Genomic DNA, 26,567 nt, shown 5'->3' on the forward strand with positions numbered 1-26,567 from the left:
GAGCGGGGCTGGCTGGAGGGCAGGGTGGGGTCAGGGTCACAGCTCATCCAGGGACTGCTTGGCAGAGCAGGCAGTGCAGAGCAGTCAGGCAGTACAGACAGGCAGTGCAGGCACAGAAAGAGTACAGGCAGTGCAGGCAGACAGACACACAAACAGTACAGACAGACAGACACACAGGCAGTACAGACAGACACACAGGCAGTACAGACACACAGGCAGTACAGACAGTACAGACACACAGGCAGTACAGACAGACACATACACAGGCAGTACAGGCAGTACAGACAGACAGACACACAGGCAGTACAGACACACAGGCAGTACAGACAGACAGACACACAAACAGTACAGACAGACACATACACAGGCAGTACAGACAGTACAGACAGACAGAACACGGGCAGTACAGACACACAGGCAGTACAGACACACAGGCAGTACAGATAGACAGACACACAAACAGTACAGACAGACAGACACAAAGGCAGTGCAGGCAGTACAGACAGACACACAGGCAGTACAGACACACAGGCAGTACAGACAGACAGGCAGACACACAGGCAGTACAGACAGACACACGGGCAGTACAGACACACAGGCAGTACAGACAGACAGGCAGACACACAGGCAGTACAGACAGACACACAGGCAGTACAGACAGACAGGCAGTGCAGGCAGTACAGACAGACACATACACAGGCAGTACAGACAGTACAGACAGACAGAACACGGGCAGTACAGACACACAGGCAGTACAGACAGTACAGGCAGACACACAGGCAGTACAGACAGACAGACAGACACACAGGCAGTACAGACAGACACATACACAGGCAGTGGAGTCAAGCAGCAGGCAGGTCTGTCACAGGGTGTTTGAGCCACCCGGAGGCCACACCGCTGTTTCCGCTGTCGTCTGTCGGTGCTGCCTAAGGAGAAGTTTCTCCTCTGGACAGCTGCCCAGGCAGCCAGACAGCTCTCGGCAGCTCCTCGGCAGGCAGCCCTGGGCAGCAGGAGCAGGTAGGAACAGCAGCTGCCTGTACCTCTGCCCCATTGCTGTCCCCTTGCGCTGGCACTGGCAGGGGGCATAGCAGACAGGGGCTGTCCGAGCCCCCTCCTGCCAAAATCACAGCATTTCGCTGGTCTTGATAGGGACTGTGGGGATGACATTTAGTGTCTGGGGGCGTGTTGTTGCATTGTTTCCCCTCTTGCATATCCCTGGGGGCACAGAGCTGGCCGAGCCTTGGGGACACACTCCTAGTGAGGCGAGGTGGGGGCACAGCTCCCCTGTGCTCCCCCTCGGCTCTGTGTCGCTTTGCACTTTCCACTCTGGGGTCCCTCAAGGGCTGAAGGGTGCTGAGAAGCTCTTCCACCCACTCTGGACACAGGGACAAGATTGAGGTAGTTTGTGCCATCCCCTTTTCCAGCCTTGCTGTAGGCTGAAGGCATAGGGAAAACAAGGCACAGCCACTGGACTTTCTGGGAAGGGCAGCATGGCATCTCTCACCTCTCCCTGTGCTATCTCCAAGGATTTTTCTGGGGGATTAAGGCTGTGCTGACCCGGTGGCAGCGAGGGGCTCAGTCATGGCTTACAAGCGCCAGGCTTCTTCCTCGAAGCAGCCAAACAGCAGGGAAAGGAAACCAAAGGGGAAGAGGAGGACGACACCTGGAGCTCCACCTTGGCAACCCTGAAAACTGCTCCTAAGGAGAAGCGCCCTGCCACAATTGATGGGCTGTGCCCCCTGAGCAGGGCACTCGGTGCTCGGGTGAGAGCAGGGCTCAGGTACTCAGAGGGGTAGGGGTGGGAGGGGTGGGGGTCTCAGACCCTGTTGGCACAGGGTCAGCCCCAGTTTTCCTTGCAGACCCCAGTGTGTTCCCACTGGGACCTTTGTGCACCCCCTCCTTCCCCAAACGTCCCAGGTGCCAGCCCAGGCCATGTCACTCGCTATGGGTCTATGAGGACTATGACTGCACCCTGAACCAGACCAACATCAAAGCCAACAACAACAAGTTCTACATCATCCAGCTCCTTGAGCATGACGGTGCCTACAGTGCCTGGAGCCACTGGGGCCCTGTGGTGAGTCCACCCGGGTGCTGCTTATCCCCTGCACCTCAGCTGTCCCCACCCTGCCTTCAGAACCCCAAAAATTGAGGATGAACCTGGTGGTCCCTGGTCCCAAAGCAAGCACCCAAGTGTCCTGCTGTAGCACTTTAATGGAGGAGCTTCAAGGATCCCCACACAACATAGTCAGCCTGCACGGGGCATGTGGCACCTGTCCCTGCAGCGGATGTGAGTGTGACAGCCCAGCAGGGAGTCCTGAGCTGGTGGCTCAGCACATTCCTGCTCACTGCCCCACAGCCCTGCTATCACAGCCCCCCTTGTTCCTGCCTGCTTCCACTGGCATGGGCCTGGTGGAGCAGGGATGCAGGGGAGGTCCTGACCAATGCTGTCCACTGCCAGGGAGAGGTGGGCCAGTCCAAGCTCATGCCCTGTGCCTCCCTGGAAGCTGCCAAGAAGGACTTTGAGAAGAAGTTTCGGGAGAAGACCAAGAACAGCTGGGCAACAAGGGAGAACTTCATTGCCCAGCCGGGGAAGTACACGCTCATTGAGGTGCAGTCAGGGGCTGGGCAGGAGGTGGAGGCTATGCTCAGGGTGAGTACTGAGAGGTAGTCACCATGGTGGGATGGTCCTCACTGCACTCCTGGCCCACTGAACACCAGGACATCCAACAGGGCCCGCAGGATGGGATGGGTTTTGAGGGGGGGTCTGGGTGCTTGCTGAAACACCTTGCTGGCAGAGATTTAGGGCTAATGGGTTAAGATGGAGTGGGAGGGCATCCTGAATAAGAAACATGGCCTTCTGGGTGGCATTGGCCATGGAAAGTGGAGGCAGCACCTGCCCATTGCTCTGCTGCCCCAGGACCAGGCTCTCCTCACAGAGGCAGGCAGCCCTGGTGCTGTGCTCCCACAGCCTCTTGCAGGCCCACAGCTGATGTGGGATGTCTGCAGGTGGATGCCGTGGATGGGGACAAGGTCTGCAAGCAGAGGGTGCTGCCCTGCACCTTGGACAGAGCCACACAGGACCTGGTGTCCCTCATCTTCAGCAGTGACATGTTCCGGGATGCCATGCAGACCATGAATATTGGTAGGAGGTGGTGGGTTGATGGGTGGCATGGGCTCGGTCTGGGGGTGCAGGTGGGGAAGTGAACAGAGCAGAGGTGCTGATGGATTTTAGAGCATCCCCTCTGATATCCTGGCGCCCAATGGGACTGTGGACACCCCATGCTGGGTGCCCACACAGGCCCATGGTGATAGTGGAGGTTCTTGGAAGCAGCTGCAGGGTGAGTGAGATGGATGGGTTCACCTTGTCCTCCCCTGTAGATGTGAAGAAGATGCCTCTGGGGAAGCTGAGCAAGCAGCAGATCGCGAGGGGCTTTGAGGCACTGGACGAGCTGGAGGCAGCACTGAGGGAGCAGCCCCCCCAGGCCCCTCGCCTGGAGGAACTCTCCTCACGCTTCTACACAATCATCCCACACAACTTTGGACGGGCACGGCCACCCACCATCAGCTCCCCTGACCTGCTGCGTGCCAAGAAGGACATGCTGTTGGTGAGATGCCAGAGCACGTAGTGCGTAACATCCCTTCCTGGTGGAGCAGGAGCTGCTGGCAGGAGGCTGGGCTTGCCCTGGTCCCCCGGCACAGTGCCCAGCACTGGTGGTGAGGATGTCCCTGCTCTGTCCCTGCCAGGTGCTGGCTGACATTGAGATTGCACGGAGCCTGCAGGCACAGAAAGAGAAGGAGGAGGAGGAGGAGGAGAAAGAAGTCGCCCACCCACTGGATCAGGATTACGCCCTGCTCTGCTGCCAGCTCTCCCTGCTTGACCCAGCTTCCCGGGAATACCAGGTGCTGCTTGTGCCACAGTGTCCCATAATGGGAAACAATTATGTCAGGCCTGTGGGCACCCCAAAGATTCCTACTGTCCCAGTGGGACTGTGGGTATTGCTGAGATGGCTGCCAGAGTGACACAGCTTTTTTGCCTCCCCCTTGGCAGCTGATCCAGACCTATGTGATGCAGACTGGGCACAAACTCCACATCCTCAACATCTGGCAGGTGGCCCGAGATGGTGAGGTGAGGAGGAGGTGATTCTCCCCATGTCACAGTGAGGAAGCCATGGTTGCACCCTAGGATTGCTTTAGGGCTTCTCCACCCAAGGGGGCACTCAGCCCAGCTGGGCAGGGCCAAACAGGCACCTCGTCTCCTGCCCCTCCAGCCGGGCACTGGGGCTGTACTGGGGAGGTGGGTGGCAGTGCTGGGCACCCATGTGTGTCCCTGTGTGGACAGCCTTTAGCTCTGCATCTCCCCAGGATGAGCGTTTCAAGGCCCATGACCTCCTGGAGCACCGGTGCCTGCTTTGGCACGGCACCAATGTGGCAGTGGTGGCGGCCATCCTGAAGAGCGGGCTGCGCATCATGCCCCACTCAGGCGGGCGCGTGGGCAAGGGCATCTACTTTGCCTCAGAGAACAGCAAATCAGTCCGCTATGGTGAGGCTCCTGGGATGGGCTGGGCTGCTTGTGATGCCCACAGGGTTGTGTGAGCCTGGCCGCCTTTGCGTACCCCCTGCCAGGCAGCTGTGGGCTTGCCAAGCCCCCTCCCTGCCATGGCAATTGGTCCCTGTGTTCCAGCGTGGCCTGGGCACAACCGGATGGGAGTACCAGGGATTGGTGCTATTATTCCCATCCTTTTCTCCCATGGCAGTGGGCTGTACATCTAAGAATGTTGGCATCATGTTCCTGACGGAGGTGGCCCTGGGCAAGCCCTACCGCATCACCTGCGATGACCCCACGCTGTGCCAGCCACCTGCTGGCTATGACAGTGTCCTGGCCTGTGGCCGCTCGGAGCCGGGTGAGCTGGGGGCAGGAGGGCTGGGGCAGCTGTGGGGCTGTGGTGCACACCGGGCAGGGGGGAGAGAGGCCAGATCTCAGGTTTCATGTGGTGCTGGGGTGTCTTCTGGCCCAGATCCTGCACAGGATGAGGAGGTGCTGCTGGATGGCAAGAAGGTGCTGGTGTGCCAGGACAAGCCCATCCCCATTCCCGCCTACAAGGACTCCTCCTTCAGCCAGAGCGAGTACCTCATCTACAAGGAAAGCCAGTGCCAGATCCGCTACCTTGTCCAGCTCCGCTTCTGAGGGTGCCTGGGGGGCACCACAGCCCTGGCCCAGCACCAGGTGGTGACACCCATCAGCCCAGAGCACAGTGATCTGGATTCTCTGGCCACCCCACCTGGGGCTTGGCAAGGGACAGGCTGGCATGGGGACTGAGCTTGCTTTGACTGTGAATAAAAGCACTGTGCCTTGCACCGGGTGGTGCTCCCGCTTTCCTGCCCAGCAAGGTGGGTGTGCTGTAGGGAAGGGTGTCAGTGGGTCCGTGAAGGGATGGCATGGGTGACTCTAGAGGGGCTGAAGCCTTCAGATGAAAGTTGGTGTCTTTGAGAGCCAGCTGCTCTCATCACCTTAGCAAGGCACAAGGCTTATGCCCACCCTGTGGCATCAGAGCTACAGAGGATGAGCAAGATCTGCTGCCCTGCTGGAGCATGGAGGAATTAATCCATCCATCCATCCTGAGGGTGAGTGCCTGCCCTCCCTCTAGTGCCATGCCTCATGCCATGCCTGCTGGCAGCCTGGCACCCATGCCAAGCCCTTCTCTATGCTCACGTGTGCCCCTTGAGCACATGCCTGGGTGCTCAGGCTGCCAGGGAAGGGCAACTCCCAGCTGTGTTACCCTGATGCCCCTGGGTATCAGTTACCCTCTGATACCCTGTGCCAGTGGAGATGATTTGCTGCAGACCTGCCTGCAGCTCTGTCCCTTGAGCCCAAGGAACTTGAGGGCTGAGGTGATCCTGTGGAAGGACCAGGCCTGGTGCAGTGGGTGGCCATTCTGGGGGGGCACAGGGCTCAGGAACCCCAATCCCCCCTTCCTGAGCCCCCGCCGGCTGCTAGGACCCAGCAGCTGTCCCCGTGGGACTGCCTCGGGTGCAGGCAGTGCAGGCAGCGCTGGGAGTGACAGCTGGTGCCATCCGCAGCTGGCGGGCTGCAGGCAAACAGGATGACGAGCGGGTGACGGGAGCGGGAAGGGGGAGCGTGGCCTCACACAGGGCCGGCAGCCCCGCTTCTGCTGCGGGAGCAACACCAGCAAGCAGGACCTCAGGGAGGAGAGGAGCATCACTCATCTCCCCAGGAGCAAAGGTGCGCTGAATCCCACCCACCCTGGGGTCCCCTGTGGCCAGAGCAAGGGGGTTGGGACAGGCAAGTTGTGCTGTCCCACCTCAGGACATACTGGTGCCATTGGAGAGGGAGGATGGGGTGTCAGCCTGGCATGGGTGCCCACAGGACCTAGCTATGCTATCCCTGGCCAGGTGGGGACAGCCTGGGTGCCAGCTCTGGGAGAACCAGGGTGATATGACTTCACCGGCTACCTCTCCCTCCTCTGGCACCTTGGAAGTGTGCTGGTTGTCTCTGTGTTTCTCTGTGGCTCTTCTCCATTTTGTTTCATTCCCTTCACACCTGGCTCCTGGTCTCAACAGGCAAGGAGAAGGTCCAGCCATGGTTATGGTGGGGTTACCCTCTCTGGGACGCAGGAGAAGAGCCCTTGCTGCCCAGGCACCAGAGCTGCTGGCTTAGCCCTGGAGGGGGATGCCGAGCTGGACAGGGTCAAACACCACGGACAGCCTAGAGCTGCTCTCCATCCCCAAGCACTCCATTGCCCAGGAGGTGGTGGGCCTCTTCTGCATGATCCTGCTCACCCTCACCGCCCTGGTGGCCAACATCGTGGTGATGGTCATCATCCTCAAAACGCCCCTTTTCAGGAAGTTCATCTTTGTCTGCCACCTCTGTGTGGTCAACCTCCTCTCAGCTATTTTCCTCATGCCCCTGGGGATCATCTCCAGCTCCTCCTGTTTCAACTGGGTTATCTACAGCATTGCTGAGTGCAAGGCCGTGATATTCCTGAACATCTGCTTCATCAGTGCCTCCATTCTCACCATCTGTATCATCAGCGTGGAGCGGTACTACTACATCGTCCACCCCTTGAGGTATGAGGTCAAGATGACCATCAGGCTGGCGGTGGCTGGAGTGGTTTTCATTTGGGTCAAGTCTGTTCTCACCACTGTCTTGGCACTAGTGGCGTGGCCTCATGGCAATGGGGCCACCAGTGCCAGCCACTGCACAGTCTACTGGAGCCCCGGGGCCCACAAGAAGGTTTTTGTGATCCTCTTCAGCATCACCTGCTTTATTCTGCCCACCCTCATCATCCTTGCTGTCTACTCCAGCATCTACCGCGTGGCCCGGACTGCGTCCCTGCAGCAGGCACCCGTGCCAGCACAGGCAGTGGCACCCAGACACCGATGTGACTCCATCGCCAGCCAAGTGACCATCCTCACTGCCAGGATCCTGATGCTGCCCAGGCTGATCCCAGATCGCCTTCTAGGAAGCAACAAGGCCATCCTCACCTTGGTCCTCATTGTGGGACAATTCTTGTGCTGCTGGCTGCCTTTCTTTGCTTTCCACTTGCACTCCTCTGTCACTGTTGGCACTGTGGGTGGTGGGCACGGGGAGATGGTGGTCACCTGGATTGCCTACTCCTCCTTTGCCGTTAATCCTTTCTTCTATGGGTTGCTGAACCGCCAAATCCGGGAGGAGCTGGCCCGGCTCCGTCGCAGATGTCTAAACCATCCACTTGGTCAGGAGATCTGTCTTTCCATCTCAGAGGCTTCTGTTCAGGAAAACTTCTTGCAGTTCCTCCAGAGAGCAACTTGCACACTGGAGACTCACACCAGCTGCATCAGCCCCAGCCCCAGGAATCGGCTGGACCAGACCACAGCGGGCTTCCCCACCCCGGGTCAAGTTCCCGAAGAGAGCAGCTGAGAAGGCGGCTCTGTCCCACTGTGCTGGGCAGGAGACCTGCCAGGGACCCATCAGACCTGCTTGGACCCAATCTCTTGGATTTGGAGGAGTCCTTGTGCAGGTTTTGCCTCTTCTCTGAGCTTATGGTAAAAGATGGTTTCTCCGCTGGGAGAAGGTAGCAGATCTGAGGAAGTCACATCTCTCTTCTGCAGGCTGGAATTGTCTCTGGCTCCACCAGCACAGCCCAGTTCAGGGATGGGCTCTTCTCAGGACGTGGAGTGCCAGGGGCCTCCTGTGCAGGGCCAGGGATGGGACACCCCCATCTCCATTGCCCGGTGGGAGCACGCCTGGCCAGCGGGGAAGGGCCGATGTCCCTTGTACCCTATCCAGGAGCAACGTTCCAGCTAATGCCACTAACACCAGTAACACCAGGGCCCTGAGCCCCCTGTGAGCCTGGATGGCAGACACGGACCCCCATCCTCGGCTGCTTAACCCAAAACTAACGCCTGTGTGGAGCAGCTTCTGCTGCCTGTGACACTGATCGGGGGGACACACCCACAGGGCTGGCTCTGGGTGTGTCACTGTTTGTCCTGCTGGCATGGCAGCGCACAATGCCCTCTGTCCCTCTCAGCTGGCAGTGATCACCCCTCTGGGGGGGAACTGGCTGTCTGGGGGCTCATGCCAGGCTGTTTATGGACACAGCTGCCCAGTTTAAAGCCCGGTCAGCAGTGCCAGGTGCCAGCCGATTTGGGCTGCTAGCCAAGGGCGTGCTGGGCTGGACATGGTGACACAGGGTGGTGGGGGGGTGGCTGTGTGGGCTGCCCCAGGGCAGCAGCAGCCAGAGGGGATCAGGACCTGCTGTTCCTCTTCAGTCTCATTGCTTTTGAAGGGCTTAGGGACACTCTCATAGGGTCCTCCCTGCTTGAAAGGGGACTGGACCCTTTTGGGGAATGCTGCAGGGGTACATCACCCTCTGCCCTCCCACAAAGGTCCCAGGGATGATGTTGGCACGGTGGGTTGGAGGTGTCCTACTCCAGTAGTAACTGCAGGTGTGAGGGAAAACTGCCTTATGGCCTCTCTTAACTCCCCTGTGGCAGAGAGGGGCTCCAGGAAGACCCTCAGAGAGATGGGGCTGAAGGCCAGCATCCCCCCCTAGACACAGGGATGCCCTTCCAGCCCAAGTACCCAGGAGCTGGGACCACCCCTGCTCTGGGGGAAGTCTCCACCCAGGGTAGGGAATATAATTATTATTATTATTGTTATTTCTTGTAAATTTTATCTTTTTATTAAACCATTGATAAGTTACAAAGGAGGAAAAAATATAGACTCATATATATACAGCATTTCCAAGCCAGCAGGGACTGGCTCTTGGATGGGGTTGCTTGGAGGCGATTGCCCCAGGGTGGCCCAGGGAGGGGCCCCCACCAGAGCCAGTGGAAGGGGGACTCCTGGAGAGGCCAGGCAGCCCTCATCCAGTGGGACCTGGCTTTTGGGTGCCAGATGGAGTGTGGGCATGAGCAGGGTGGCAAGGGAGGTAGGGTGAGGAGCAGGAAGTAAGGGTCCCACACCAGCACAGGGCACTGGGAGAAGGGACCCTAGGCCAGCAGGGACAGCCTCCCCACCCAATACTAGGACACATGGTCTGTGTGCAGAAAATCAGGGAGGGGGGCACAGCGCTGCTGGGATGGGCAGCAGGCAACAAAACAGCCCCTTCCTCCAGCAAGCATCACCACCAGGAAGACCCTTCCCTTCCCTGGGGTGGGGGACATGGGGCAGCTGGCAGAGGCTGAGGTCAGGGTGGGCGTTGGGAAAGTGTCCCTGCTACTGAGTAGCACCCTGGAGCCCCGGCCCACCCAGCAGTGGGGTTCAGTAGGGCGAGAACTTCTGCCGGTCAGCTTTCTTGGTGCCGTTGGCCGCCGAGATCTTGGTCGTGTAGGTGGTGGTGCCACCATTGGGACCTGCCACGGAGGATGGGGACAGTGCCAGGAAGGACACCGGCTTCAGGCCGATGAAGTTGGAGAGGGAGATGGCGTAGGGGGTGCCCAGCAGGGCCGGGGGGGCTGGGGCGACGGCGGGAAGTGCTGCACCGGAGCCTGGGGCCAGGGGCTGGGAGAAGCCCATGCCAAGGTCCATGGAGCCAGGGCCTGGTGGCACCTGGGAGGTAGATTTAGCAGTCTCTAAGCTGGGGAAGCAAGAGAGAAGGATGATGGTGAGTACCATGGTGACAGAGTGGTTCTCCCACCACAAGCTTAGGGTGCAGGAACCCCATTCCTTCTGGCACATGTATCCATGGCACATCCTGCATATCCCACTGAGCAGGATTAAAAAACTGGGCCTCAAATCTGGTGGGTCTTGGGTCCTGCACCTACCACCCCAGGATCTCAAAGCACCACCCAGCTCATTCTACCTGAGGATGCTGTGGATCCTCCAAAAGCTGCCTTGGGGTGCTGGTGAAAAGCCACCCCTCACTAGCACCCAGCATGAGTCCCCCTCAGCTGACACCTACCAGGCTGTGATGAGGTACTGAGCCAGGGTGATGCTGACAGGGGTCCCTGTGATGGTCACATGCCGCTCACTGGAGCCCTCAGTCTGGTTGCCAATCTTGATGTGGGCACCCGACATCTGCCTGATCTCGCTGATCTTGCTGCCGTGCCGGCCGATGATGCAGCCGATGAGCTGGAAGGGCAGGGACAGGCTGAGCCAGGAGCAGCCAGGGCAGCCCTGCCAAGCAGGGAGCTCCAAGGGGCTCACCCAGACACCACCTACACCTCCCAGGGGAAACTGTGGAAGGCACTGGGAGGGCAGGACACTGCTTTCCTTGGGCAGACCCTGCTTCTGGGTCTCAAGACCATCTTGCTGGCGTTGTGCCACATGCCAAGGTCTTTACTTGGGAAACTCTTCCCCTGTCCTGTGTTTCAGTTTCCCCTTTCTTCTGCCCCAGCTACTCCCTCCTGCTCCTAAGTTCTGGCCTCCACTGTGCGGGTCAGTGGGCATTGGCCTCTGCAAAGTGCCACTGGGGTGGTACATATGGGCGGGGACAAGCTGTGGTCCCCCTCATCATTCCCAGACAAATACATACGTCATTGGGCACCAGGAACTCCTGGGAGCTGCTCTGGGAGCTGGGATCCAGACCTGGAGAGAGACAGGGATGTCAGCAATGAAGGGGCAGCTCTCCAGTATCTCTGTGCCCCTCCCGCAGCCCCATACTGGGATGGTGAGTGGCCCTGGGGACAAACCTGAAGGATTGCTGGGGAGAGGGGGGAAGGACAGGACATAGACACAAGTCATAATTTGGTGCTGGTGCTCTCCCACTGCAGGACTGGGGAGTACTGGTGGGTGCAGTGACCCCAGGAAAACCATGACAAGGTTGTGCTAGAGGGGCAGGTAGACATGCTGAGCGGGCTAGGACTGGAAAGGGTGCAGAGGAGGGAAACCCCTTCATCAGGGCCTGGTGTCAATGTGGATCAGGAGGGGCACACCCAGCCTTGGGGGAGCATGGGAGATGCTCACCTGGCACCATGGTGGGTGCATGGCCCAGGGGGGCAAAGGGAAGTGCATGTCCTGACAGCTGCTGCAGCTTCGTCACCTGGCCGGACAGTGCAAAGAGGAGGAAGGTGGTGTTAGGGGTGATGGCAGAGATCAGCAGTGCCCCAGCGCCTCCCAAGACAGGCATTCCCACCAGCAGCCATCCTGGTGGGCACAGACCCCATCGCCACAGAGACAGACTCACCTCGGCAGGAGAGACCCCGCTGTACTGGCCCTGCATGGAGAAGCCCTGGGGAGAGAAAAAAGGGGCATCGGTGGGGAGCCAGGTGGGGACCATTGTCTCAGGTCACTCCCCCTGAGGCAGAGAAACTACCCTGAGCCCACCAGAGTTGCCCCTTGCTGGTAGAGGCTTCCCTCCTGGCCATGTCATGCCCTAGGAGATGCTGTGGCCTCTTACCTGATTGGCAGAGAGCAGGATGGTGCCCAGGGAGAGACCAGGGTGGTAGGGTATGGTGGCCCCCTTCGGAGGCGACTGGAGACAGAAGGAAGGAGGTGGAGGAGATGAGAGATGAAGCTGAAAGCCCCTGTAGCCCCAAGGACCCTCTGCCCCCTTATGTCCCCAGCAAGCTGGGCACAGCCCCCAGCACTATGAAGGCAGTGTGCTCCTATGGGTTTCCACACAGGGGAACCCTGGTGTTTGGGTCCAGATGGGCACGGGAAGCCTTGGGGAGGGGGAGGTGGGTAGCAGATGCCCCCTGGGCTGGGCATGGGGCTTGGCAGGTACCTCCAGGATGACAGCGCAGATCTGCCTCACGCACTGGATGATGGTGTCCGGCACCCCCGAGACTGTGACAGCCCGTTCAGTGGAGTTGGGCAGCAAGTCACCAGCCACCTGCACCTGTGCCCCTGTGCTCTGCAGAAAGCAGAGAGATGTTTGCATTCCCCAACGACTCCTTGCCAGGGCTCAGCACTTTGCACCTCCCCTGTCCCCCTCCTGAGCCCCCTGGGACCATTGCAGGATCTGCAGGGTGATGCTTCCTCTCCTGCATCACCTCCCTCAGCCCTCACGGGACTGTGTCAGCCCCCACGGGACTGTGTCAGCCCCCACACCAGGGCTCTGTGCCCCCAGGGGGAAGAGGAGATCCCACATCCAGGCTACCCTCAGGCTCACCTCCCGGATCTCCCGGATCTTAGCTCCAGCCTTGCCGATGAGGGAGCCGCACTGGCTGGCGGGGATGACAAGGCGCAGGGTCACCGGGGCTCTGCCCGCTGACACCCCATCGCCCCCTGCTCCCAGGTCCTGTGAGGGATGTGGGATGCAGTGTCAGACCCCCAGGATCCCACAGGTGTGGGGGCACCTGGCAGGGATTTAGGAGGGCTGTCTACCTCCTCCAGCTTGAAGGCAATCATGGAGACAGCACGGAAGACAGCGTCGGTGGAGCCGGTGATGGTAGTGATGCGCTCGGGGCAGGACCCTTCCGAGATAGTGATTCGTGCAGTGCTCTGGGGACAGTGCCACACCCCGTTAGGTGCTTCATGACTTCCCTCAGGGATAGTCTCATAGGGGGAGACCGATGCCTTCGAGCCTGAGCCTTGCCCTTCCCACCTGCCCCAGGCAGCCTTTCCTGGCGTGCTGCTTTGTTTTCCCTGGTTTCAGCTGGGATTTAGCGGGGCAGGCACATGGGAGCTGCCAGGTACAGGCAGGACAGGCAGCAGGATCTGGCAGCCCACCAGCATGCCCTTACCTGCTCTCGTATCCTCTTCACAGTCTCTCCTTTCTGCAGGTAAAGGAATAGGGTGGGTGGTCAGGTCCAGGGGAGCCAAGTGCTGGCAACATACAGGACCCCAAATCTTACCTTGCCGATGATGCTGCCAATCTCCTGAAAAGGCAGAGAAGAGTGTCACTGTCAGGAGGTGGCTCCCTGCCTGCCACATCCCTCCTCTGCCCACAGCCTGGCAACAGGCAGACCTGCCCCAGGGACACTGGGTGACTTAATTAGTGAGACTGGGGAATGGGGATGTGCTCCTCCCTGGCTTAGGATGGGGAGAGAAATCCTTCTGGGAATGCTATTCCCAGGGAGACTGTGAGCATGAGAAGAAAACGGCACAGGAAACAGGGCACGGTGAGGAGCTGGAGCTCCAGCATGGCCCCTCGCCCCAGGCCTCGCTGACCCCTCAGTGGCACTGAGCCCCCGCCATTACCTTGCCATGCATGAGCATGCGGAGGGTCAGGGTGATGCTGAGCTCTGTCTCCTCAGGACTGCCACCCACGCCACTGGCTCCGTCCGGCGATGCCATGGCGGGAGGGCGAGATGAGCCTGTGGGACACGGTGCTCTTCAGAAAGGGGGGATGCCCCAGCTAACCCCACCCCAGATCTGCAGCTTGACTATCCTACGGCTGGGAAAGGGGCAAACTGAGGCAGAGGCAGCACCGTGCCTTCCTCTGGCAGGCGAGGGTCACAGGGCCCCATGGCATCCCACGGGAACCCTGCAGTCCCAAAAGGGACCCGCTGCATGTGTCTGCTTGAGCTGCCTCCAGGCTGGTCCAAACAAAGTCAGGAACTGGATGGATACAGGGGGAGGAGGCAAGGCGTGTGGAGCGTGGCTGTGGGATAAGGTTCTGTTTGCAGATGCTTGCTGGAGTGGGGAGAACAGAGGTGGCCTGGGTGGTCTCACAGGCTATACAAGCCACCTTCTTTCTCCTCCTCCCTTCCCCATGCCCATGCACAAAGCCCCACCGAGGCAAGCTCCCTGACGGGGACTACCCCAACCGAACCACAGCACGATGCCTGCTGACTGACGCCGCTGCACCGTGTCCCCTCCTAGAGCACCCCAGGGCCCCCGGACCCTGTGCCCGCGTGGCCGTGGGCGGCCAGGGCCCCTGGGAGGAGGACAATGACTGTGTGTCCGGGCCCGGGTGGGCGGCTGCGGCACCGCTGGCTCCCGGCAAGCCGGGCGATGCCAAGCAGCTTTGAAACAAAGCACCCGTGTTGAGGCTGGGGCCGCGTCCGCGGGCATGGCGGGGGGGGGGGCGGCTATTTTAGGTGCTGGCAGGACTCGTCACCGCTACGGCACATCTCCTGCATCAGGGTAGCGAGGGGGGCGGGGGCGCAGCCCCTCAGCGCTGTGCTGCACCCCGTCTCCATCCCCCCGTACCGCGGGCCGGAGGAAGGTGGAGAGGCTGGAGAGGCTGGAGAGGCTGGAGAGGGGGAATATTCCCGTCCCTGGGGCGGAGGGGAGGGATGCAGCCTGCCCGCGGCACCCGGGGATGTGTGGGGTGCCGGCGGGGACGCGCAGCCGGCCGGGGTCCCCAGTCCCGCTGGGGATGAATGGCAGCAGGAATCCGCCGGGACAAAGACCCCGCCGGCGGGAGAAGGATGGGGCTGGCGATGGGACGGGGGAACGCAGCAGGGCCACGGCAGCGCCTGGGGGGTCTGCGGGCAGGGGGGTCTCCCCCAGGTGAGGCAGGGACGCCAAAGGCCCCGGTGATGGGCGCGGGCCACCTGCCACGGCTGGCGTGGGTCAGCCACCAAGCGGGCACCGCCCGTCCTGCGGGGCACCTTCGGGTGGCAAAGGGAGGGGGACGACAGCAGGAAGCCCCCACCCCGTCCTTGGGCAAACCTCTCTCTTCTCGCCCTCCCGGGTGCCCCAAGCCCCCTGGTCCCCGCGGAGCGGGCCTGGCGGGTACCTTTCCGTGCGCCTCGTCCCTCCACCGCCGGCCGCCCCTCTCAGTGCCACATTGTCCCCGGCGGCGCCCAGTGACACCCGGGGCAGGAACAATGAGCCGCTTGACAGGCCAGGGCCAAGCTGGCAGCCCCGGCCCCCACCCCGGTCCACGCCGGGGCCCCCCTCGCTCTTCCCCTCTCCCACATCCCTCCCTCCGGGATCCTATTACAGCGGATAAGAGACACTAAAAGGAACAATGCACCCTGGGTAAGGCCATCTGCCACCGCTGGGGACATTCCTGCCCCCCCCGGCCCCCCTCCCTTTGGCTCACACATCGCCCCTCTTTGTAATTGCGTGGTTTTTTTCCTGGAAGCCGATCAGCTGGCAGGGCTCGAGGGCTCAAGGACACCGGAGCGGGCAGGGATGGGGCAGCTGGCACCCCAAGGCCCGCTGGCACCCCGGGCTGCTGCTGTGAGGTGCTGCCTGCAGGGGCAGGAGGCACCCCTGGATGGGGGGGTCGGGACAGCAACAGGGGACCTGAGACATCTCTGCGGGTCAGGGATGCTCCAGACAGGGATACTGCCAGGACAAGACCAGCTCCTGCACCCTTGGCACTGCCTTGTGTCCCCCACACGGGCATCCTGCACCCACAGAAAAGTACCCCCCCTTACCTCCCCCACTAAATCCTCCTGGGCCCTGGCGTAAGCAGCTAAAGCCCAGGCAAGCTTGGGGAAGGGGGGGCACTGGGGGGGCACCCTGCTGCCAGCTCCATCTGTGCCCCCAAGTGCCCGGTGCAGCAGCACCAAAGGCAGGGGAGGCAGGTGGCAGGCAGGGGTCTTGTCCCCTGTCTGTCAGGCCTCCCTGCCTGCCCCCTCATCTGTTCATGGCAGCCACTCCTGGGTAAATCACCCCCCACCTCCCCAGGGTGCTGGGCGGATGCTGCCGTGGGCAGGAGCCTCCCAGGGCTGGCAGCTCCCTTTTAAGCCCCTGTGGATTACCCTGGACTTGGGTGCATGCCAGGAGGGGTAGGAGGAGGAAGAGGAGGATGAAGAGCAGGCTAGCCAGCTGGGGACATGGATGTCACTACCTTGGGGGACCTACCTGTCCCTGAACACAGCCCCAGGGCTCCCGGGGCACCCTCTGATGTTCATGGGGATCCCATCAGGAGTGATGAGTGGGCTCCAGCAAGGCTGGCACTCACCCATCCACAATCCCCAAATGCACCATCCCTCAGTGGCTACATCTTCCCTGCTGTCACCCCCAAACCTGTGTGGGACAGCAGCCATGGAGGTAGGGATGGGGGAAGGAAGTGGGAAAAGTGGAAAAGAATCAAGATGAAGGTGGCAGGAAAGCAGTGGCTGAGCTTAGGGTTTTATTTGGTCTCAAGAGAAGTGGGTGCTGGTGTGGGCCAGTGCAGTGTGAGTGCCATCTGAGCACCCAGGTTGGCACAAGGGTGAATGAGCAGGCAGAGGGGTGGGTGGGCTGGCCACATCCCCCTGCCCTGTGGTTCCTTCCTGCTCACTTCAGCTGCTGCAGGAAGGCCAGGAGTCCACGGTGCCACTCATTGGGCTTGTCCAGGTAGCAGGCGTGTCCTGCACCCTGCAGCATCAGCACCTGGTGCTCAGGGAGGTGCTGCAGGTTGTTCAGGCTGGTCTGCCCCAGCTCTGCATCCTGGTCCCCGTACACGATCAGCGTGGGGGTCTGCAGAGGGGAAAAGCATCCTGAGCCTTCAAGTGTCACTCAGGCACTTGCTCCTCCTTGCCAGGGAAACCCTGGAGGGGAGTCACTTGCCTTCTCCCCCACCCAGTATGAGAAAGGGAAACAGAAGCTCAGGCTCCTGGGTCTCCAGTTGTCCCTTCTTTACCTCCCAGTACCCCACATTTACATTCCTTCACCATCAGGTTCTCCTCTTTCAGTGGCAACAGGGTTTCTGGCCTCTTTGGCCTTTCCCCTGCACAATCCTGGTGCCAGGGTCCCCTCTGCCCCATCTCCTCCCCCAAGTGCCCTTCCAGGCCGTACTTTGATCTGGGCATACTGCTCCGCCGTGAATTTCTCAGTGCAGATGGGTGCCACAGGTACATAGGCCTTGAACAGCTGGCTGTGCTCTAAGAGGAAGGGCAGCGAGTACATGCCACTGAGCGATGGGCTGATCACCACAGCTGGACCCAGGTGCAGAGCCTCTGAAACTGCCTTCAGGAATGCCGCTGGTGCTGGCTGGCCCACGGATGCTGGGGCCACAGCGTCCTTCGAGCGGCCCAGCCCTGAATCGTGCGAGACACAAGTGGCCCTGTCAGGCTCCACACCGCCTCAATGACGGGGAGAAGCCAGCACAGCACAGCCCAGCCCAGCATGACACTGTGGTTGCCATCCTGGCACCACCAACCAGTGCCTACCCTGCCTGACTCCAGGGCTGCGCTCAGCGCACCTTACCCGGCAGGTCGATGGCCACGGCTCGGTAGCCGTTCTCGGCCAGCGTGGCCAGTGTCCCCACCTGCAGCCAGGTCTCGGAGGAGAAGCGGATGCCGTGCAGCAGCAGCACGGTCAGCCGTGGCGCTGCCTGGGCTGGGTCAGCCCGGCGGTAGAAGAGGCTCTGTCCCTGCACGGTGACGGTGCTCTCGGTGATCCGCGGGCCGGCCATGCCTGGGGGCCGGGGGGCTGTAACGTGGGGCAGAGGTGGGAAGGGAGGGCTGACGGGCCTTCTGCCAGTGTCAGGCCCGGTGGTGGCAGGAAGGCAAAAGGGTTGTGAGGGGTCACACCGGCATTATCTTCACTGTGGTGGCACCACCGGGGTCACTGATGCGCCGGGCGGCCTCGCGGGCCCGCCTCTGCCTCAGTTTCCCCGTCCATCGCTGGGCCTGCAGCCCTTACCTGCTGCTCCGCACACGGGGCCGGCCGCCGCTCGTCTCCTCCCCGCCGCACCACGGGACTCGGGGTGCCGCGCCCCGGGGCCAAAGAGCGGGGGGCCGGCCGAGAGAACGGCGGCACCGCGCCATGGAGCGCCAGGTCCGGGGCGGCCCCCGGCACCGCCATGGCCCTGCCCCGCCGGGCGGAGCCGAGCGTTCCCGAGCAAAGCCGAGCGAAACCGAGCCCTGCCCGAACTCTACCGAGCCAGGCCGAGCGCCGTGCAGCAGAACCCGGGCTCTGCCGTGCAGTACCGAGCGCAATCCGAGCCCTGCCCGAGCTGCGGCGAGAGCCGCCGAGCCCTTGACGAACATTGCCGAGTCCTGCCCAGCTCTGCCAGGCTGGGCCGAGCCCCGGCCGAGCCCGGCCGATTCCGCGGGCCGGGCTCCGCTCGGGCCCCGGCCGCTCTGTCCTTCGGGGCTGCGGTGCCGCGGGCTGCCGCCAGGCGGGGCCCGGGACCGAGCGGGGCCGGCAGAGCCGGGCGGGGCTCGGGCTGGGCCGGAGCTGAGCAGAGCGGCGGGGACCGGGAGCTATTTCCCCGCAGCAGCGGGGCTGGGGTCCCGCAGCCCCGCGCTGCCGCTCTCCTTCTCCAGCGGGAGGGGAGATGCTGCTTGCCCGCAGCCGCCTGGGGCTGCTGCTGCTCGGGGCGCTGCTCACTTTGCTCCTGTACCTGTGGCTCCCGGCCGCCCGGCGCTCGCGGCCTGACGAGGGCAGGCGGCCTTGGCGGGCGGCCAACGGCACCGTGCGGGCGGGGATGGCTGCGGGAGAGCCCCCCGTGTTCTACAGGGAGGTTCCTGCAGCAGCTGTGGGCCCCGGGAGGTGGGTCAGGGAGGTGGCTCGGCCCGCCGGCAGCCTGCAGGCACGGCAGACTTGCTGAGCCCCTTCCCGCCTGTCTTCCCACACGCAGGCCTGATGTCCTGTTCCTGCACGGCCAGGCGTTCACCTCCAAGACGTGGGAGGCCTTGGGCACACTGGCGCTGCTTGCTGCAGAAGGCTACCGTGCGGTTGCAATAGATCTGCCCGGTAGGACCACAGCACTGTGCTTAGCTGATCTCTTTGGGCAGCTCCAGTCCCTTGCTTAGTCACTGCTGGGCTCTGGATCTCTTTAGGGAGGGCTCTGGATAGCTGCTGGTGATTCCTAAGGCAGTGTGCCTGGGATTTGTCTGTATCCTGGGGCATTGGTGGCTGTGACTCTACAACCCTGGGGCTTGATCAAACGTCCATTTTTGGCTAAGCCATTGAACCCTGGTGAGGAGAGACCATTGCAGGCTGCACAATGCCCCCTGACCACCCCATGCCCTCTTCCCCATACCAGGCTACGGGGATTCACCCCCAGTGGAGAAGGCGCTGACAGCACAGGGCCGGAGGGCTTTCCTGGACCACGTCCTGCAGGAGCTGGGCTTGCAGAGGCCTGTTCTCATCAGCCCCTCCATGAGCGGTCGCTTTGCCCTGCCCTTCCTCATGGCACACGGGGACCGGCTGGCCGGCTTTGTGCCCATCGCACCTGTGGGCACCAAGGACTACACTGCCGAGCAGTACCGGCGAGTCCAGGTGGGTTTTTGGGCTCTTGGGGCCTGTCCTGGGTATTGGCGAGCCTTGTGGGCCTGCTGGCTGCAGGGTGATGTGGAGGGTGGCATTATTTTGGGGTGAGTGAGGGGGACCTGTGACACCCAGCTCATGGGGGTGCACCTGCCTCCCTTCAGCTTTGCAGCACCCTGTGGTGATGTGGTGATGGATGGAGGTGGGCACAGCCCAGGGGGAGTGTGGTGGCCATTTACCCCTCTGACAGCTGCTCTTGTTTTCTCTCTCCCCTTACAAAGACACCCACCCTGATCCTGTATGGTGACCGTGACACTGGCCTGGCTCCCCAGGCCCTGCAGAACCTCCAGCACCTCCCTAAGCACCGTGTGGCCGTGCTGTCTGGTGCTGGCCATGCCTGCTACCTGGACAAGCCAGAGGACTTCCACCGGGCCCTGCTGGGCTTCCTGCACCAGCTGAAGTGAGCACTCCTCCCTGCCTAGCAGGAGGGCTGGGACCTCCGAGGGACTGGGAGGCACAGACGGCTGCATGAGGGATGCTGTTCCCTCCTGGGGTATGCCCAGGATGGCGGGAGTGGGACTGGAGGTGTCCCTTGCTGGCAGGACAGTGTCGTCTGTCACGAGGCCAATAAACTGATGCTGCTCTGTTTTCTGCGTGTGTCCCAAGCGCCGCGGGGCTCCTTCATCGCTCCGCCGCTAGTGTGGGGCCAGGAGGGTGCCCGGTGCCCGCTGCGTGCATCCCGCCCCTACTGCGCGCCCCGCTCCGGCCCTGCCCGGCCCTGCCCGCCGCTGCCGGTGGGGCGGAGCGGGGCGGGGCGGAGCGGGGCGGAGCGGAGCGGAGCGGGGCGGGCGGAGCGGGGAGGGGCGGGGCGGGGCGGAGCGGGGCGGAGCGGGGCGGGCGGAGCGGGGCAGGCGGAGCGGGGCGGGGCGGAGCGGAGCGGAGCGGGGCGGAGCGGGGCGGAGCGGAGCGGGGCGGGGCGGAGCGGGGCGGAGCGGGGCGGGCGGAGCGGGGCGGAGCGGGGCGGGCGGAGCGGGGCAGGCGGAGCGGGGCGGGGCGGAGCGGAGCGGAGCGGGGCGGGGCGGGCGGAGCGGGGCGGGCGGAGCGGGGCCGGTGGGGAAGCGCCGGCGGCGGCAGCGCTGAGGTAGGGCCGGGGGCGGCGGGAGGCCGAGCAGCGGGGCCGGGCAGCAGCGCCCGGCACCCGTGGGTGGGTGCCCCGGTGCCTTCGCCCCCCTTAAGCCCGGGCTAAGGTACCCTGCACCCCCTGCCCTTGCACCCTTCCTCTACTGCCCTGCACTCCCTCGCCGCACTGTTCTGCACCCCTAGCCATGGTGCCTTGCACCCCCTGCGCTCCTAACCACAGTATCCAGCACCCCTCTGATCCAGCACCCCTCTGCCCTTCTGCCCATGCTGCGCCTTCACCCCAGCCCTAACCATGGTGTCCTGCCTGCCCTCTGCTTCACCCCGTACCCCCCTGGTACCTCTGCACCCCACTGTACCTCCTGCCTGCACCCCAGCCATGGTACCCTGTACCCCACCTGTGCCCCTTTGCACCCCCAGCCACCGTACCCCTGCACCCCTAACCACAGTCCCACTGCATCCCTCATAGCCTCTCTGCACCCCCTGCTCCCACAGCCCTTTCACCCCTCCTGCTGAACCCCCACATCCCCTAAGCACCCCACATCCTCCTGCTCCTCCAAAACCCAGCTTCCCTCAAACAGCTCCCACAGTACCCTGTCACTGTAATGTGGTCCCCCAGTACCTCTATCCTCTTTAACACTCAATCCCCCTTCACCATCCCCATTTCCCTGCAGCCCCAGGGCCTTTCCTTGCAGCTCTCCTGCACCCCCTAGCCAGGCAGTAACTCTCTTTCCCTACCTGCACCCCCTTACACCAGCATCCTGCCTTCCCTGCCTGCATCCCCCAGCATTCCCACAAACCTCTAACCCTTGGATAATCCCAACTACCGTGTCTCCCTCCCCAACATACCCTTCTTCCGCTTTATCCTTCTTCATACTCCCTCACCTAGTTGCCCCCTTTCCTCCTAGCTAGGCCTTCCCTGGATTTCACCCCTTGCCTGGGCATCATAGCCTGTCCTGTCACTGTGTTTGGGGCAGGAACATGTGTTTTAGGGGAAAAATGACAGGCCAGTGTTGGGGGCGCACCCCATGTGGGGGGGATTTCTCCCATGGTGGCAGAGTCCCAGGAGTCGCATGGGGGAGACCTTTGTCCCATCTCCCCTTGGTTTCTGTGACGACCAAGCATGCAGGTGGACTTTGGAGGGGCTGGTGGGTGATTAACCATCTTGCAGCTCTTTCCCTAGAGCTTTGCAGCCCTGGTCCCAGACATGGCACCTGGGAAGCCTGGGAAGAGCACGGGGGCCTCAGAGAACCCCTCAGTTACACTTTTCCGGGAGTACCTGAAGATTGACACTGTCCACCCTAAACCTGACTATGGTGAGGATGGGGGAACAGGATGGGGAGCCGTGTGGGGACTGGGTAATGCAGCTTTGCAGCTCCAATCTTTGGACTCAGGTGCCCAAGTGCTGTACTGGGGCTGTTTTGATCGTGGTGTTAAGGAGCAAACTCCTTTGTGCCTTATCTCTGCTGGTGTCTTTGGTTGGGGCAGGGCTGTCTCAATCAGAGCTATTGTTTGCTTCTTCTAGCCCTGTGCCCCTTGCTCCCCTTTCCGTGCTGCCTTGGGATGGGTGATTCTGTGTAGATCTCCTTCTGTTAACATTTATGTCTTCCCACTAAAGTACATTTTTTTTGGTGAGAAGCTCCCTAAACTCCTCTGGAGAAACATTCCCCCTGAACTCACCCTAATTCAATTTTTATTTTTTTCATATTTCCCAAGTCCTCACTCCAAAGGGATGGTGATGAGCTGCTCCCGTCCCTGTTCATGGCCACTTGTTGTGTCCAGGTCCTGCAGCACCTGTCCTCTTTTGTCACCTCTTTCCTTGTTCTGGGAACGCTGCAGAGCCTTGGGGTCCCTGGGGGTTTGCAGTGAGAGACCCCAGTGTAACCGTGGGCATCCCTACTCTTCCCCAGACGCAGCTGTCCAGTTTCTGGAACGTGTTGGCACCGACCTGGGCTTGGCCTGCCAAAAAGTGGAGGTGAGCAAGCCAAGAAGCAGCTTTAGTCTGTCCACCCATCCATCCATCTAGCCACCTGTGCTTGGGTCCTTAGTGACCAAGATGTTCCTCTGCCTGCACCCAGGCAGAGCTAGGCAGGAGTGAATCCCCTCTGCCTGTAATCCTCTGCTGACCTGAGCCCTTCCTTAAGCCGATGGTCCGGCTGCTCCCTGCTGACCTCTGCAGCTGCCTGTGCTATGATTAGCAGGGGACCTGGCAGCGTCACGTTGGCTGGGGCCATCCTTCCTGCTGGGTACTGGCTGTCCTGGGAGACTCCTGGGCACCAGGGGAAGATGCTGGGTTTGTCTTCCCTCCTCTGAATTTCCAGCCAGGTTTGGCACCTGCAGGTCTGGCTTCAGGTCTGCTCCTGCTACCTGGGCTCTCCCACTGGAGAAAGGGGTGGCATCCAGAAACTTTTTCCAGGCTGTTGCTTTTTGGCTCCAGCTTGCTGGTCCAAGCCTTTCTGTCTCCATCCTGCTGGTGACATCCTGCCTTCGTCCCACAGGTGTGCCAGGGCCGTGTGGTGCTGATCCTGACCTGGCAGGGCACGAACCCCCGCCTGCGCTCCATCCTTCTCAACTCCCACACTGACGTCGTGCCTGTCTTCGAGGTGCTGAACAGAGCGAGGGGTGGGAAGGGCATGGAGAGGAGGACGGGGTGGATGGGAGCTGGTGCCTTCTGTGCCCTTCTGCCATCGTGGACACTCTTCCCTGCAGGAGCACTGGACCTACCCACCCTTCGAGGCAGTTAAAGACTCGCAAGGCAACATCTATGCCCGGGGTGCCCAGGACATGAAGTGCGTCTCCATCCAGTGAGTGGAGGGCTCTGCACCTGCTGGGTGAGCACGGTGCTGCTGGTGTCTCTGAGTGATGCAGGACAGGATGCCACTATCCGCAGGGTCCCAGGGGCCAGAGGTGCCACCTCTGCCCTGAGGTGGCTCAGAGCACACAAGCCCCTCTCCTCCACAATGACCGTGCACTACCTTCCCTTGCAAGGTACCTTGAGGCCATCCGGAGGCTGAAGACAGAAGGGAAGTCTTTTGCCCGCACCATCCACCTCACCTTTGTGCCTGGTGAGTCCCCAGCTGTCCCCTCTCAGGAGGTACAGAAGGGGCTGGCAGCTGGGTGTTGCTGTGGAGTCCCCCACGGCAGCCAGGCTCCCCCGATGCTGACCTCCCCTAGCTCAACGCCAGAGAGGTTTCCATGTCCAAGGACATCAGGTGTGCTGATGGCATCCAGGCTGGCACGGAGGGAGGACTAGAGGTGGTGGGCTGGGGGATGCCCCAGTTCCTTCCTCTATGCCAGGCTCTCCCCCACAGATGAGGAGGTGGGCGGACACAAGGGCATGGAGATGTTCGTGCAGCGTCCTGAGTTTAAAGCACTCAACGTGGGCTTTGCCATGGATGAGGGTGAGTATTGGTAGGGCTGGCACTGGCATGTGTCTCCTCCTGGCATCACTCCCCAGGCACCAGCATCCCATATGCTTCCAGGGACCCCCTTTTGGGATCCTTCCCCTGGGCAGTGGGGAGTGCCAGTCTGGAGGAAAATGCTGCTAGGACAGAGCAGAGGGGGCACATCATGGTACCTCCATGTCGCACTGACCCTCTGTCTGTGCCCACCACAGGCCTGGCCAGCCCATCTGACACCTTCAGTGTCTTCTATGGTGAGAGGAGCCCATGGTGTGAGTATCTGTGTGTCCACTGCCCTGTCCTTGGCTCTCCTGGGTGCTGGGGCACTGATGCTATCCCAGACTTTCTGCTCAACCCTTCCCTCTACACCTACTGCTGCAGGGATAAAGGTGAAGTGCATGGGTAGCCCTGGGCACGGGTCCCGCTTCATCAGCAACACAGCGGCTGAGAAGATGGTAAGAGAGGGCCTGCCCTGGGCTGCCAGGCCCCTGCCCACGGGGCTGGTCCTCACCTGCTGCTCTTCCCTCCCCAGCACAAAGTCATCAACTCCTTCCTGGCCTTCAGGGAGAGCGAGAAGCAGAGGTAGGAGATGGGCAGCAGGATGGCAGTGGCTTAGTTCAGTCCATGAAGGGAGCCTTTGGGATCTGGTGCTGCTGCTCTGTGCCTCAGTTTCCCCATTTTGGGTGACAGCATGGTAGGGAAGCGCTTCTCCCCAGGTGGCAGATAGTGACTGTCCCTTGCATGCCCCAAGGCTCAAGTCCGACTCAAACCTGACCCTGGGGGATGTCACTTCTCTCAACATGACCATGCTGGAGGGGGGTGTCTCCTTCAACGTGGTGCCCTCCGAGATGGCTGCCAGCTTTGACATCCGCATCCCACCCACTGTGGACCTGAAGGTGGGCACCGTGCCAGCCCCACCCAGGAGAGGTCTGGGATGAGGGTGACCTGCTCACACCCCTCCTCTGGTCTCTGCCCCAGGCCTTTGAGGAGCAGGTGACCACATGGTGCCGCGATGCTGGGGAAGGTGTCACCTGTGAGTTCCACCAGGTGAGGGATCTCAGCTGCCTGGCATATCGTGGCTGTCCCACTCCTGCCAAATGCCACCTCCTCGCCCCTTCATCTGCCCTCTCCCTCTTGTCAGAAATGCATGGACCAACACATCACCTCCACTGAGGAGTCAGACCCATGGTGGAAGGCCTTCAGTGGGGTCTGTAGGGACATGTAAGTACTGTCTCTAGGAAGGGCAGGACCCTGGCAGGGACATCTCTGGTTGAGGCCAGGTGGTCCCTGGGGGTCTATGAAGTCACGTCAGGGGCTGGGATGGGGAGCCCTGTGATTTGCCAAAGCATGTCCCTGTTGCCCTCCAAAAGGGATGGGACTGAGTGTCCTGCAGGGCTGAGGGATGTCCTGGCACAGTCTCGTTGCCCATGGGGTGTGAGTAGGACAGGGGACTCGCTGGCCCTGTGTCCATGCTGACACAGGGTCTCTCTTGACAGGAAGCTGCAGCTCAAGCTCGAGATCTTCCCGGCTGCCACCGACAGCCGCTACATCCGAGCGGTGAGTGTGATGCCAGATGCCACAGGTCCCTCACCTGGGGTGAGACCTGCTGCCCCAGCAGGAGCTGTGTCCAGGTGAAAGGGGGTGTGTGGTGCCATGCTAGCTCTGACCTCACTCTGTGTCTCCCCATCTCCAGGCAGGACACCCTGCTATTGGCTTTTCACCCATGAACCGCACCCCGGTGCTGCTCCATGACCACAACGAGTTCCTGAACGAGCAAGTCTTCCTGCGGGGCATCGAGATCTATGCCCGCCTCCTGACTGCCCTGGCCTCAGTGCCCCCGCTGCCCACCGAGGGCTGAGTGCCTGGCGAGGGGCAGGGAGTGCCAAGCAGAGACCCAAGGCTTTAAAAAGAGGGGCAGGGGCTGGGCAGAGCAAATACCTGCTGCGGTGCTGGGGATGTGACACCCGCAGGGTTGTGTCCTCCTTGGCCATGTGCCAGTAGAGCCTCATGCCCAGGTGCCTCCAGCCTTCCTGGTGTTGTCAGTGCCTCCCCCTTTCCCTGTGCCATCTCTGGCTGCACTGACTGGGTGGTGAGGGGCTGGCCAGTGCCCCACTCTGTCTCCCCATGCCTTGCCCTGCCTCCCTGCCCGCTTGCTGGGGGAGATGGGCCAGTGCTGCCCACTCTCCCTATCAATAAATCTCCTCGGTAAGCACAGCCTGGAGTGGGGCAGTCTGTCTGTCTGTCTGTCCATGATGGTGCTACCCAGGCACTGCGGATTTCCTGGTGCAGTGTGGTTTGCTGGGATGCATCTGCTCCCCTGGGCTTGTTGGCTGCATGACAGCAGTGCAGGCAGGATCCTGCCCGGGCAGGCTGAGGGCCTCTGCTCCGATCAGCCTGGGGGGCCTGGCGCTGGGGCTCATCCTGCTCCTCCCTCCTTCCCTCCAGAGCTTTTGCCGCTTCCATGGACCCTCTGGTCAGGGCAGGCAGCGTGCGGGTCTGGGCAGGCACCTCTGCTCACCTGCCCTCTGCTCACCTCCTCC

The 26,567-nt window shown here is 61.7% G+C and overlaps 6 protein-coding genes across 9 annotated transcripts; 4 read left to right on the forward strand and 2 right to left on the reverse strand.

Annotated features, from left to right (window-relative positions):
- The first annotated feature begins 850 nt into the window (after nt 1–850).
- PARP3 (poly(ADP-ribose) polymerase family member 3) lies at nt 851–5,355 on the forward strand. Its single transcript, XM_072934982.1, is given in 11 exon segments — nt 851–1,636; nt 1,639–1,763; nt 1,925–2,074; nt 2,459–2,650; nt 3,007–3,142; nt 3,379–3,605; nt 3,745–3,900; nt 4,049–4,126; nt 4,363–4,540; nt 4,755–4,901; nt 5,016–5,355. Coding segments are annotated over 11 exon segments (1,614 nt in total). The 5' UTR covers nt 851–1,581; the 3' UTR covers nt 5,186–5,355.
- A 712-nt stretch (nt 5,356–6,067) lies between these two features.
- Nucleotides 6,068–8,062, forward strand: LOC115496949 (probable G-protein coupled receptor). Its single transcript, XM_030283041.4, has 2 exons — nt 6,068–6,241; nt 6,580–8,062. Exon 2 carries the CDS (start codon nt 6,689–6,691, stop codon nt 7,916–7,918), a length of 1,230 nt encoding a protein of 409 aa, XP_030138901.2. The 5' UTR covers nt 6,068–6,241; nt 6,580–6,688; the 3' UTR covers nt 7,919–8,062.
- A 1,108-nt stretch (nt 8,063–9,170) lies between these two features.
- On the reverse strand, nt 9,171–15,211 carry PCBP4 (poly(rC) binding protein 4). Its single transcript, XM_030283038.4, has 13 exons — nt 15,072–15,211; nt 13,586–13,701; nt 13,240–13,263; nt 13,129–13,161; nt 12,770–12,886; nt 12,555–12,683; nt 12,168–12,296; nt 11,841–11,915; nt 11,628–11,672; nt 11,408–11,483; nt 10,977–11,029; nt 10,404–10,573; nt 9,171–10,079 (listed from the first exon to the last, which is right to left on the reverse strand). Exons 2-13 carry the CDS (start codon nt 13,679–13,681, stop codon nt 9,764–9,766), a joined length of 1,263 nt encoding a protein of 420 aa, XP_030138898.3. The 5' UTR covers nt 13,682–13,701; nt 15,072–15,211; the 3' UTR covers nt 9,171–9,763.
- A 1,193-nt stretch (nt 15,212–16,404) lies between these two features.
- On the reverse strand, nt 16,405–17,687 carry ABHD14B (abhydrolase domain containing 14B). Its single transcript, XM_030283043.4, has 3 exons — nt 17,480–17,687; nt 17,069–17,310; nt 16,405–16,750 (listed from the first exon to the last, which is right to left on the reverse strand). The coding sequence occupies exons 1-3, from the start codon at nt 17,685–17,687 to the stop codon at nt 16,568–16,570; spliced, it is 633 nt and encodes a 210-aa protein (XP_030138903.4). The 3' UTR covers nt 16,405–16,567.
- On the forward strand, nt 17,686–20,137 carry ABHD14A (abhydrolase domain containing 14A). 2 transcript variants are annotated; one of them, XM_030283042.4, is made up of 4 exons: nt 18,421–18,769; nt 18,858–18,973; nt 19,266–19,501; nt 19,771–20,137. In XM_030283042.4, exons 1-4 carry the CDS (start codon nt 18,555–18,557, stop codon nt 19,951–19,953), a joined length of 750 nt encoding a protein of 249 aa, XP_030138902.3. In that variant the 5' UTR covers nt 18,421–18,554; the 3' UTR covers nt 19,954–20,137. The 2 variants fall into 2 exon arrangements, with proteins under 2 accessions (XP_072790823.1, XP_030138902.3); XM_072934722.1 differs by lacking the exon at nt 18,858–18,973 and having other exon boundaries at nt 17,686–18,769.
- Nucleotides 20,138–20,552: 415 nt separating this feature from the next.
- Nucleotides 20,553–26,241, forward strand: ACY1 (aminoacylase 1). Of its 3 annotated transcripts, none has more exons than XM_030283039.4 (15): nt 20,553–20,630; nt 21,798–21,942; nt 22,537–22,601; nt 23,125–23,229; nt 23,336–23,430; nt 23,615–23,691; nt 23,938–24,027; nt 24,243–24,299; nt 24,409–24,482; nt 24,560–24,609; nt 24,779–24,923; nt 25,006–25,074; nt 25,169–25,248; nt 25,524–25,584; nt 25,721–26,241. In XM_030283039.4, the coding sequence occupies exons 2-15, from the start codon at nt 21,834–21,836 to the stop codon at nt 25,883–25,885; spliced, it is 1,242 nt and encodes a 413-aa protein (XP_030138899.4). In that variant the 5' UTR covers nt 20,553–20,630; nt 21,798–21,833; the 3' UTR covers nt 25,886–26,241. The 3 variants fall into 3 exon arrangements, with proteins under 3 accessions (XP_030138899.4, XP_030138900.4, XP_072790824.1); XM_030283040.4 differs by having other exon boundaries at nt 20,561–20,630; nt 21,810–21,942; XM_072934723.1 differs by having other exon boundaries at nt 20,630–20,736.
- The last annotated feature ends 326 nt before the right edge of the window (nt 26,242–26,567 follow it).

This window comes from Taeniopygia guttata, chromosome 12 (assembly GCF_048771995.1).
Source record: "Taeniopygia guttata chromosome 12, bTaeGut7.mat, whole genome shotgun sequence".
Classification (NCBI taxonomy): domain Eukaryota; kingdom Metazoa; phylum Chordata; class Aves; order Passeriformes; family Estrildidae; genus Taeniopygia; species Taeniopygia guttata.